We start from the raw sequence: 12,610 nt of genomic DNA, 5'->3' as shown, positions 1-12,610 counted from the left end.
TTCATGCGTTTAAAAATTATATCATGTTAATGGAAACATATCTGTCAAATGCAACGCCCTTCAACTGCCAACCATTATATGGGACACTCACTTTACGATCTGTTCCAGACGCCATGTTCTTACATTTGACAATTTTCCTTCAGTAAATTATTTATTATTGTGGGTGATTTAAAAAGGGGTGTGCACAGAGATCTGGTGGTCAGTTTATCCTACTGAGAAGATCAAGAAATAGATGAAAGGATAACATTAAGACTGATCTTAGGGATACAAGTTGTAAGTATGAAAAACTGATTGCGAATTGACTCAGTTGTGATATTAATTGTGCTGAACCTTCGGGTTCTGTTAATAGAAGATTACCTAAGTTATTGCTGAGAAAGATATTTTAATCTACGGAAGGTGTAGTAACACAAGACGGAATAGAATTAAATACTGAAGAGCTTAATAAGAGAAACTCTAATTCCTACGCTTTCGTTAATGCAAATTCCGTAACGACGAGATGGGGCATGCGAAATGAAACAAAAATTAAGAAATACACCATTCTAGGGTGAAAACTTTAAGGGAAGATACAATTTGGAAAACCTAGGCGTGATGGAAGTATATTTTTAAAATGAATCTTAAAATACATAAGATGGGGCGGTTTTGTCTGGTTTCAGTTGGCGCAGAATCGACCTCAATCGATAGTAGAATTCTTGAGCAAGGCGAATCTCAAAAGCAGGGACAACTTTCACCAACAGAGTATCAACGTAGTAAAAAATGATAAATGTAAAATTTGTGGCAATGTTAAGATGACTTAAAGTACTTTTTAGAGAATTCAGTTAAGAAGCACCTTCGTAAGTTTTCAATATGTATACCATGTATTTGTAAAATCGATTATTATGCTGTCCCCCCACATTCTATGTTATCATTTATTTCTTTACAGGACTTAAAATTGTGAGGTCTGCTCAGTGTCATTTCTTGTTCTTCCATTCATATCCTGTAGTTTCGCTCATGTCTATTTAAGACTTCAAATGGAAATGCAAAGAGGAGGGTGGCATAAGTCTGATTTGCTTCTGTAACATTTCGTCCATTCAAATATGATTTTAATATAAATAAACTGCAATCCATTTAAAAATTTCTGTGCCATCTCTTACATTGTACTTGTTTTTGTTGCTATTATTAATACCAGGAGTAGTATCGTCACTAACAAATCCGCCGACATATCAAATTTTCAAAACTCTCAAACGGACTTAAAATAAATCTGACATTGAAGAATTTGCATTAAAAGTATTAAGCAACACCAATAACTTGTAAACGGTGTCGACCGAATATAAACCCTCAAGATAACTGTAATCTGGGTTGTAGAGTCGTGTAGTCTGGTAGAAGATTACCAAGGTTTCAGAGGTCCCTGCTGCCTCCAGCATCAAAACTCATCGCCCAGATAATGGACGACCCAGAGTCCTGATGACGGAGGCATCAAGGACCTCTGAAACGCTAGTCCACGTCTACCAGACTACACAGCCCTAAAAACGAGAAGAGAGCCATATTCGGACTTTCTGCCGCGAAAACCTCAAGTCCTATAAATACAAACCCTGTTTTGCAGGAAGTTCAGAAGAAAGTTAGGAAATGAACTCGTAGCTCAAAATTTTTTGTTTGTTCGCTCGTTTCTAGATTCAAATTGGTGAATTTCGTTTCCGAAACGCGTTGGTAATTATGCGATGTTCTTTTCCCCTCAAAATCGCTTATAAGTGGCGGAATTAGTTATAGGACGCTTTCTGTCCTGTCAAAGCATGACCTGTAACCTTTGCGAATGATGCCACTTATGTCAAGAGTTTTAGGGTCAATGACCTCTACATGGGGCCGTTGTGTGGAACGTTTACCTGGATGATGATGATTACATGGGTTATTCTCAACGTCATCGAATGGGCTGAGTGTCTGGCAGAGGACTTTTCAAGGTCACCTTAACGCGAAGAAACGTACACAAAATGCTCTTTGCTGTTTTAATCAAAACTGAAACGGTCGACAAATTTGACTGTAATTTTCAAAAATCTCCGTCGAGCTGTTATTGACTTGTTACATGTGTAAAAATGGACAGAGATAAAATAGTTCACTGTAGTAATAATGTGTCAATTATGCAGGTAATCTGCATTTTATTTGTACCGATATAATGAGGTTAAGCAAATATTTCTCAAACGCTTTAATGAATTATTGACAAAATACTAAACACGCAGAGACCTGTCTACATAACACTTATCACAATTTCGCATGAAAACTATGTGCAAAAAGTTAGTTCCAATAATAAATACGCATTGGCAACATAAGTATTGAGTTAATAAACTGTTTGTCGACAAATAGCTTATGTAAAATATATGCTGTCGACCCACATATCCTTTTCATTAGCACATACATAAACAGAATTAGATGAAAAGTAATCATTGAATGACACAATTATTAATTTACATGTTTAAGTAGGGGTCTGAATTTAGCATATAAATTAATCCCCTGTAGTATCAAAATACGGTGAGATGATAAATATGAATATTAACCTGCTTGTTAATACCACATTCATAATTATAAATTATGTAAATATTAATATACTAGTATGTACAATGCGATAAAATATAGCTTTATTTACATTTTATTTTTCCACAATAAGCGACCAAATCAAGCCAAAAATGTACAGTGAATTATGATACGAAAATGCTTCCTAACTACGTTACAGCCTCATCTTTTGGGGCCTCGAGAAGTGACACGAGATAAAATGCGAGAAAAGATACTTTCTCGTCTTTATAAGAACTTCACAGCCCAGACTTCATTCTGATTACACGGTACATGTACTTCTACATGACGCAGAAAAACATAGTTTTACGTTTAAACACTTCGCAGTTTATATAACTGAGCCAAGATAAAAAATTATGTTAATTTTCATGTGATGATTTATTACACTTAAATAAAAAATGTTTTAAATTCTACTTTAGATTTTGGCGTTAATTTTAACGGAAAAATTTCTAGTATCCTGAAACTCCTCCGTACATATTAATATATTTTCTCATTTTAATTACATATTACGTTTATCATTAAACTATTATTATTATTATTATTATTATATGAAACGGCGATATACGAAGAATGACTCTAAAGTCAGAATGAAGACAATTTTGAAAGAGAAAGAACCGAGCAACTTCTCTTATAAAGTAAAGTCATTTCTCTTCAAGCTATAAATAAGCAAGTAAATAATACAATTACATTACTTTTAAAACAACCTTATTAAAATTTTGGATGGAATAAGATATCAGATACTCAGAAGGAAAATTAGTTACAGAGTTAAGAAAGAAAATGTAATTCCTGAGTTAAATAAAAACGTTACCATTAAAACGAAAAGATGTATAAAGGAAAGTTGAAATTATATAAACAGATTGAGAACTAAAGATTGGATAAAGAAGTATAACTTAAAGAGAATTTATATAGAGTTGCTGATGATAATAGACTTTGTTATAAAATGTAGTAATGACGTAAAAGGAACGTTTAAAGCAAAGTAAAACGTAAGACAAAGCTATTCCGCTACACGCTGTGTAGCAACTTGGGGGGAGAGGCGGTATAGCTCCTACTCATTCTTGACCTCGGCACTAGATGGAGGTGAGTGGTCAGCGTCGTACCCCGGCCGCGCTTTGCCCCCAGGAAATTACCCCGTCGGGGATCTGTCGTCCAGTCCGTACGCATACTACGGACCACAAACCTGTCGCAATTTTTATTTTTATCTGTATTGATTATTCTCTGTATAGCAATAATTTCTCTCCAAATACTGGGTATAAGAGATTAAAAATGAATAAAGGGCCGTATAGTCTATGTCAGTGGTATTCAATCTTTTTTATTCGCGTACCCCCAGATATAATTTCTCTTCAATTTTGTACTCCTAAGGTTGTTGGTGTATAATTCAAGTTATACATAGGATATAATCTACATTTGAAATAAATTAATAAATTACATTACTGATTATTCAGTGTTTATCATAAAATAATATATATATTTTTTTTAAATTTCACGTACCCCCTAGGATGTCTTCTCGTACCCCAGGTTGAATACCACTGGTCTACAGTATCTGAATATCGTCTCTGGTCGGACCGAAATTTTTCGGACCACAGTTTGACACTCGTTACATAAAATAATGCTCGGCCCATCTTAAGATTCATGGGCCGGGTGGGGGAAAGCGGTGGAAGAATATTCACAGATTGATTGTCGGTAAGTTAGGACACACCATGGGGCCAGAGGAATGGTGATTGTAATTGATGAGATTGAACGATGTAGGCGGAGGAGGAATTTGCTTTGGAAAGCTAAGAGACACCACGGGGAACCGCAGTCAGACAAGCCGGCCCCGTGCCGCGATTCGAGACCGGATCTTCCAAACAGAAATTAAGAATGCTAACCACTTAACAGCGACGTTGGGTGACGTAGTAAGCAGTTATTAGCATAGACTGACATATTTAGATCAAGAGGTGACATTTGAAATCTCTCATTGCTTGGTTTTGTGAGGGAGAAGGGTGGTTTTTACGGGTTGTTGAGTAATTTAATGACGAAACTACCATACAAAGCACCGCAGTAACTCGTCCCCTCGAATACGATGCTTCATGTATGTTTCATGGCTGAATCAGCATTAACGAAGTGTGAAAGGATGTCATTCATTTAACTTTGAGGATAAATACAGTATACAATAAATTGTGTAAATAAGCACGAATTAAAATTTGAGATGCCATTTTAAATGTTTGTTACATCGGTGTTTTGGCACTGAATTCGATCCACAATATCGTTGAGATCGATGTTAATGTTATCATCTTAGCTACGTGTACATCTCCCGGGCCGTCTCATTCTTTCTTTTAGGTTTTCCGACTGAACTTTGTATCGGTGCTATATCAGGTTCTCACGGTGACGAGTTCGAAGATGACTATATTCTGGGATGTTCCTCCTTGTAGTATGGTAGAAGATTACCGACGTTTCAGAGGGACTTCCTACTTCCATTATCACAAAGATGAGTAAGCCTTATTTGAATTCTCCCATTCATTAAAAATATTCTGTTGATCTAATTTCATCATCTTAATAATATCTTGTACTCACACACACAGTATAATCTATACCGGACCTTACGTCTTATTTCATTTTAATAGTTACATTAGGCCTACTGACGCATTCAGACTTAATCGCATTAAAGTAATACTCTCTCTCCGAAATTATAACAAATATTTTGTCATTTACCTGTGACCTTGAGGAACACTTTCTTGACCAGTGGGGGGTGTGTCGCCACTTGACATTCGTAGTGACCCTCGTCACGCCGGGTCACGTACTGTATCTCCAGGCGCCAGTTGTTATGGTAACGGAAACTGAGCGTTATTCTTTGGTCCGTGCTGTATGCATGACGACCCACCGTTAGTAAGTGTATGGAGTCATGCTTTCGATGCATCCATGTCACCTGCAATCACAGAGAGCTATTAAGAGCAACTTTTTTTTAGAAGAAAGACAGATTGCAGGTTTTTGTGAGCAGGGTAATGAACCTCTGGGTTTTATAAAGACGAGGAGATAACGCGCTTAATGATAATTAACTTCATGAAGCAGAGACGATTTTAAAGATTTGATAGCTAGTGATGTTGTCAAAAAGAAATCAGAATTATGATTAGCAAACAGGCCAACATTTTAAGAGTTTCGATTTCTATAGTTAAGAAGGAACAGACATCAAAATCTACGATAAAGACACAAAATTAAGGCGCAGGTCGTACTAGGTGGAGGTAGGTAGTAAGATCCGAGCAGACTACTGCTGATAGGCCACCACTGAAATAATTAGCTCTTTATTAATTTTTTACTCATTGGTTAAATAAATCAAATTGCAACATACAGAGAAAAATGTGGATTCACATTAAATTTATGTCGAAAACACATTTAGTACATTTGTAATTGCGTTAATAATTTTTCTGTCAATTTCCTCGAAAATTGAGGATTCGGTGAATTTTAGGAAGTAAATTATTGTGTACATTATTACGTTATAATTTACAAGCGAATAATACTGCAGTTAATAACAGTATGGGCAAGACATGTTCAGCTTACAAAAAAACAGATGCCACAGATTCCAATTTGTTCTTCTAAATATACAAAACGAGATTTAAGTTCTTCACAGGCTGGATGTTCAGACTAAAATCTTCTGAACTGTGACAATATACATCGTGGTTCCACGGGTGGTTGCCAAGTTTCGGAAGAATCTGTCGATTCCATTCTAGTTCAGAACATTCACTAACGCATTATGTGGCACATTGTATGTCTAGAGATCACAGTTGTAGTTGTTTGTAATCTGCCTAACCTCATTTCGTAGTTGTGGTTAACCAGGAGAAATTGTTAAGGAGGTTGCCTGTACCTCCCATGAAGCTGTGGCTGTAAGCTGAATCCATCAGCTCTAGGCATTTAATGTTAATGTACTGGTTTGTTTCACAAGTGAAAATACTGCCTGGTTTAAATGAATTAAAATTGTTTAAACTTTTTATTTTAATACCTTGAAATTGGAAATGAAAACGGGAGAGTAAGTAAAGTTTAACCAGGGTATTTATACACACGATACTTTATCTAGTTTATACTTCTACTGATCGGGATACATCAAAGCTCCCCTCTCCAACAAGCTTTCCACCATTATCCCTGCTCACCATCAGCTTAGTTTAATGGAATGGAAGCAGATCTGTTCCACTACAGGATATCGTATTACGTAATATCCGATTCATGTGGAATCTCAACCATACATGTAAGATATGTAGTGGGTAATGATAATAGAGAAAAACAATATGTTAAATGATACAAATAGAAAAACAAACTTCAAATATCAGGAGCTTATGGAAAGAAATTCTGTATCCAATTTTGCAAATTTCAATGTCATAATTTTCTTAAGCTTATATCAGACGTAAGTGTTTGCAGACCTTCAAACGAATCACGGTAGACTACGTTTGAAACATAAAGTGCTAAAATGAACCTATAAGAATCGTTTCGTTAAATTCGGAAGATATCTAACATTTTTTAATGGTATTTGGTACGTGGGATTTTAAACTAAATTTATCAGGGGTATTTAATTTTGATCTTTACCGGTCCGATATTTTCATTGGGTTCCTTCATATAAAGCTTAAGTAAAATTATATATATATATATGTATATATATAAATCTTTTCCAATGTCCTACCGTACAGAACGTTTAGTGGGCTAAATGTAAAAAAATAATAGTCTTAGTCAAAATCTAATAAGAAAATTTTATTTGCTAACTTTTTGAGATGGCTTGTATTTAACGAATTGAATCTAAAATCTATGACAGATCTGTATGCAATAAACGACTAGGTTAACGATATAATCTAGAATTACATCTAGAATCCAGATAATGTGGATATCTTGGTGCGGTAGCCAATGAGATTGTGTGTTTCGACAGTGTTTTCTTTCTTGGGTTAATAACGCTAACTCTACTGCATAGTTTATAATGCGTTGAATGGAGCAAATTCGTCCAAATGGGTGTTCGTATATAAAGAGTGGGGACTTACTCTTGTCATAGTTAGATGGTACTGGTCCTTGCTTTGCCATCTCAAATAAAAACAAGAGATGTGGAAGAAAACAACACTTCTGGCGTTCTTCAGTGTTCAATCATAGTGTATTGCTGTTGGCAGATTATGTTGGTAATTATGTCTGTAGATCCTGTGTTTTCCATTTACATCTGCCAACAGCAATACACTATGATTGAACCCTGAAGAACGCCAGAACAGACATAATTACCAACATAATGTTTTGCTTGACACGTTCTATTACCGAAAAGTGGAATTCTCGTCTGCAGAAATAACGACAGAAGTCCACTGAGTAACAACTTTCGTACCTGGATGGAGCTAACTTAATTCAGAAAGCATCTGCTTCATAATGATCACAATATCAGTCTTTCAACACGCCGTTATCTGCACTATAGCAAGGTAGATTGATACAAAAGTAACTTAAGCGTGACGTCAGGTTGCCATAGAAACGCGAGAATCGAATACATGCAAGCTGGACTATTGAAGTGGTAGCGAGGTTGCTATTTGTCTTTGCTGGGACATGGATCGCTAATAGTATTCTTTCAACACGAATAAGGTACTTTAGTCCACCCTCCTCGTTACAAGTTCTATACACAAATTTAACTAAATGAATGCATAATGGAGAGATCACGTCTGCTCATACACATGTTTCATTCCGTAATTTTAATGAAATTTAGTAATAGGAGTCTTCACTTATTATAATGTGAATTCGATATTTATTCTGAAAAGTTTGATGCAGAATCTACTTTAGTTACAAGAAGTTTAGATTAATTTATTCATATACGCTATCAGTAGCTCAGACCACAAAGCGTCGATCAAAGAATGATTAATGAATAACGGATTGGAAGGATTTTGGGACGAAGAGGTCGTCGTCTAATTGAAGACCCTATGATGGCATTTTCCTAGAAGGCCTGAGAAAATTAACGAAAATCTCCATTCAGGATAGTCGGCCTCCTGACCAAGTTTCGAATACGAAACAGGAGAGCTAACAACTCTTTCAAATATCGATAAGTCGAAGTTTCCAAACGATTATGTATTGTGTGTATATCTCAAGTTTCAATACAGGTTAACATAATTGTTAGACTAATTAAGTAAACGAACACGAGGAAGATAATGATTAACAGACGTCGATGTGCGTCACAGGCGAATTTTATAAAACTTAATTTAAATGATGTATATGATTAACTTCTACTGTATTACTAAACATGGCGCGGCACATATACAGTCTTTTGTTTCTTGATTTAACAAGCCGCTTTTGAAACTTATCGCTTGTCACCGAGCGATAATTTTAAGAGAGATATTGCTGTAATTCAGGTGTGAAGTGTTTGCATTCTAACACATGTTATTTGTACAGAGTAAGCGACATTTGTCGCTTCTTACTTCGGTGTGAATCTTACCTTAAAGCACAGTGATTACATATCGCAATATTAAGTAACACTACATTCTGTTACCACCATATCTACTGGTTCCGACGGTTTCATGCGACTCTTAGATTAAACAATGATAGTTTCCCTAAACGACATTAACAAATTCATCTCTGTAATGGAGGGACAATGTGTTTTATTTAGTTAAAGCATTTTAACTGGTTAGATTGTCTAATGCTTCAAAGGGGCAAAGATAATTCGAGGTCACAACATAATTAAATTATGCAAATCTAAATATTGTCGGGTTTTTTTGCTGTCTGAGTGCACTCTACCGTAGCCGAGATGTCATTGACAATCGGTTACACGACAAACTATCTGGTACAATAAGGGCCTAAATCCATTTTGAACGTAAAAGTGTATATTCCCTCTAAATGGAGAACAGCAAATCAGAGATCAACACCCATTGGAGTTCCAATAACAAATCACGAATTACATAGCTGTTCGCCTGAGAAAGTCTTTGGTCGTCTCAAAACACTGTATCATTATTAGGTGAAGCTTCTTCTGTCTAGTAAAAATACGTCGTGAGTCACAGTCCGTATGCACCTGTACGAAGAAAATACATTTCTCAAAGTACCTATGATACAAGAGGGCATAACTGGTTCAGCAATTTGGTGGCCAAGGTCACGTGTGCCACTTACTGTTTGCATGTGCACAAGGACTTTTGAATCATCCACCCTTATCACATAAATAATGTCAAATGTTACAGTTACATTTGTTGATGAAGTTACTTCTGTACAAACGACTAAAGATGGTGCTTATCTATTAGAACAGCTCGTAGGCCAGGAACTTCATGGATTATCCATGAGGAATACATTCTTTCGTTTGCTATGTAACTCATAACAGTAATTTTTGTCAAGTTTCACGAATTAAGAAACAGATGGTTTGATCATGAGTGTTGAAAACAATTATCTGTCCATTTATAGAGTGCAGAAGGCAGACATAATTATAATAACAGAGAACGTATCGGTAAAATAATACTTACTTAGGATACCTCGGCGACCCGTTCTTCAATGCCTTGAGCATCTGCGGGTCCCAACTTTTCGTTGGCTTTGATCTATTAGACAGTTGGTAGGACTTTCGCAAGGCCTCTAAATGTACACAGGAAAGCACAACACAGAAAGACGCGAACAAACATCCATGCCTTGAGTGGGATTCGAACCCACGGTCCTAGTGACAACGTGGCCACCGGAAAAATAATACAATAACCTATTCATTACTATGCATGTAAAAGTCAAATGAATTATAAAACCTAGGTAATAATAGCATTAGTCTATTAATAGTGGAGGACACATATTCCAGATTCTTGCTTTGTGAATTTGTCTACCCGACTGACTTCTTTTCGTGTTCGTCAACTGTTGAATCAATTAATGGAAACTGATAGTGATCAAAAAAAATTCGAAGTTTCGTTACCGTATTCGGAATTATACCACTACACCGTGCTATAAGCCAGTTGAATCTTATCCACTTCATCAAAGTCTATGTGTTTAAGATCCACTTGAACATTATACTTTTATCTACAAATACGACTCTTAGGCACGGTTCACATTACGCGGTTTGCGCCTCGCGGTTGTTTTTACCATAGATGGCCGCGCGGTTGAAAGTGAACACTTAATGAGCCATCTATGGTGCCTTCAGGCTGAACGGATGAAATTCCGTGGGCCTATAATACTTTATCTTCCGCGTACTTACATGTTTTGCCTATATCATCCTACTTGATTTTAGATCTCATGCAGTTCTCGCAAAAATTACAAATTATTATTATTTCGCTTCCAATTGTGTAGTTGTTTTAATCATCCTGTTACTTCCTCCATTTGAGGGCGATGATGGAGGCAGAAAGTCCCTCTGAAATGTCGGTTAATATCTATCAGACTGTACTGTTCAAAATTCCGCAAGACAGACATCTAAATTTTTGTGGTTGTGAAAACATCACGTCTGTTCTTCTATAATTGTTTATTGTAGATACAAATCTATGATAACTATAATGTCGCTACTACAAACGAAGACTTGTGAATCGAACGAAACAGTTTTGGCCTGTTTAAATTGCTCTACCAACATGAAGAGTCTGATAAATTATATGAAATTAAGTCAGGTCTACAGCAGATATTTCAACAGATTACCCCTTGTAACACTTCACTAGTGAAGTGTTACGTACGTATGGAGTGTCGCGCTGTATGGAGCAGAGACTTGGACACTCAGGAAGAAGGAACAGAAATACCTGGAGAGTTTTGAAATGTGGTGTTGGAGAAGAATAGAGAAGATCAGGTGGACGAATCGAGTGACCAACGAAGAAGTATTGAGGAGAGTCAACGAGCAAAGAAACATTCTGCAGGCGATTACACGAAGGAAAGCTAACTGGCTGGGACATATTAAGAGAAGGAATGGGTTACTGAGTGATATCACCGAAGGCCAGGTTGAAGGAAAGAGAGGACTAGGAAGAAGATTGATACAGCTAACCGACGACCTTAAACAAGGAAAGAAGATGACGTTCCAGGAATTAAAGCGAGAAGCCGAGAATAGGGACAACTGGAGAGCTCTTTTTGGGCAGAGCAATGGACCTGTCGTAAGACAGAACACTTAATAATAAATAATAACCCCTTGTAATATTTAACGATTTCATCACAGCGTTCTGTTGTAAATGTTGGGTTCTAGTATTCAACCTTCCTTTCCAGCTTTGACCGTTTAAAACAAAAGACTTCAACGGAGCGAGATCACAGACCGCACTGCAGCACCACTGAGTGCGAGGACTCTGATTATGCAATAACACTCCAAGCGATTCTACAGCCAGACAAACCGCAACTCTAGGCTTCGCTGTAGTAAACTCCCGCCTCTGAAGGCGTCGTGGCGTAAGGTACCCATATAAAGCCCCTAGAGGTACGTCACAAACTTAGCTCCACTGGCTTCACACTCCGGTTATTAGGCACTACTCTCACCCGATGGACAATGTGTGTATCGGTCCACGTGGTTTCTTGGTACGTCAGCGAGCTTCCTCCAGAATATTAGTGTCTCCCGCTCAATACATTTGAGTGCAGACGAATAAAGAACGGATAGCTCTGATCTGAAAGCATGCGAGGTGAGACCCGGTCGCTCCTTCAATTAGTGGTATTAACTAACAGCACTGGAACGAGAATGGAATTACATGTGACTTTTAACCATCTGAAATGGCAGAATTTATAGCAACGTCCTGCCGAACGTAATTTTGTACTGGCTTTTACCTGCTTCATATTCGGGAGGTACCGGGATAAGCTTTTAGAGCGTACGCGGTCTATCATGATTTTACTCTGTCCTTCTAGGACGTTTTTCGAAGCGTATTTTAAATGACGCCACATGCCAACCCTTCTGTATCCTATAACTAATAAAAACAGAAGTTTCCTATTGGATCCATGATGAGCCACCTGAATTCTTTAACGTTTTGACATCGAATTTTTTTTAGACTCACTGTAATAGTATTATCCAAAATACCGTAGGTCCCTCCTGCAGTTTACCAACCAAAATCTTGTATACATCTCTCTTTCACTTCAGGCTTTCTAAATGTCCCATCCGTCATCTTCCTTAATTTAATTACACTCGTTAAATAAGCAGTGAAATAGGTCAAGGGATGCTAAAATCGATAACATCACTGGAGATTTCCCGTTCCAAGGCAAC

General features: G+C 37.0%; 1 protein-coding gene across 10 annotated transcripts in view; it reads right to left on the bottom strand.

The window, feature by feature from the left end:
* Window positions 1-12,610, bottom strand: part of LOC110837546 (limbic system-associated membrane protein) — a 421,660-nt gene that overhangs the window by 48,288 nt on the left and 360,762 nt on the right. For all 10 annotated transcript variants that reach the window (XM_022079800.2, XM_087343651.1, XM_022079782.2 and 7 more), the window contains one exon: window positions 5,224-5,437. In XM_022079800.2, the coding sequence (XP_021935492.2) occupies window positions 5,224-5,437 (214 nt within the window). The remainder of the gene's footprint in view (window positions 1-5,223; window positions 5,438-12,610) is intronic.

The sequence above is a fragment of the Zootermopsis nevadensis genome, unplaced genomic scaffold (assembly GCF_977971745.1).
Source record: "Zootermopsis nevadensis isolate Lab colony 2312 unplaced genomic scaffold, Znev_1.0 Znev_ptg000006l, whole genome shotgun sequence".
Lineage (NCBI taxonomy): Eukaryota > Metazoa > Arthropoda > Insecta > Blattodea > Termopsidae > Zootermopsis > Zootermopsis nevadensis.
The sequence above is the reverse complement of the archived record's forward strand: the minus strand, read 5'-3'. Positions and strand labels throughout refer to the sequence as shown.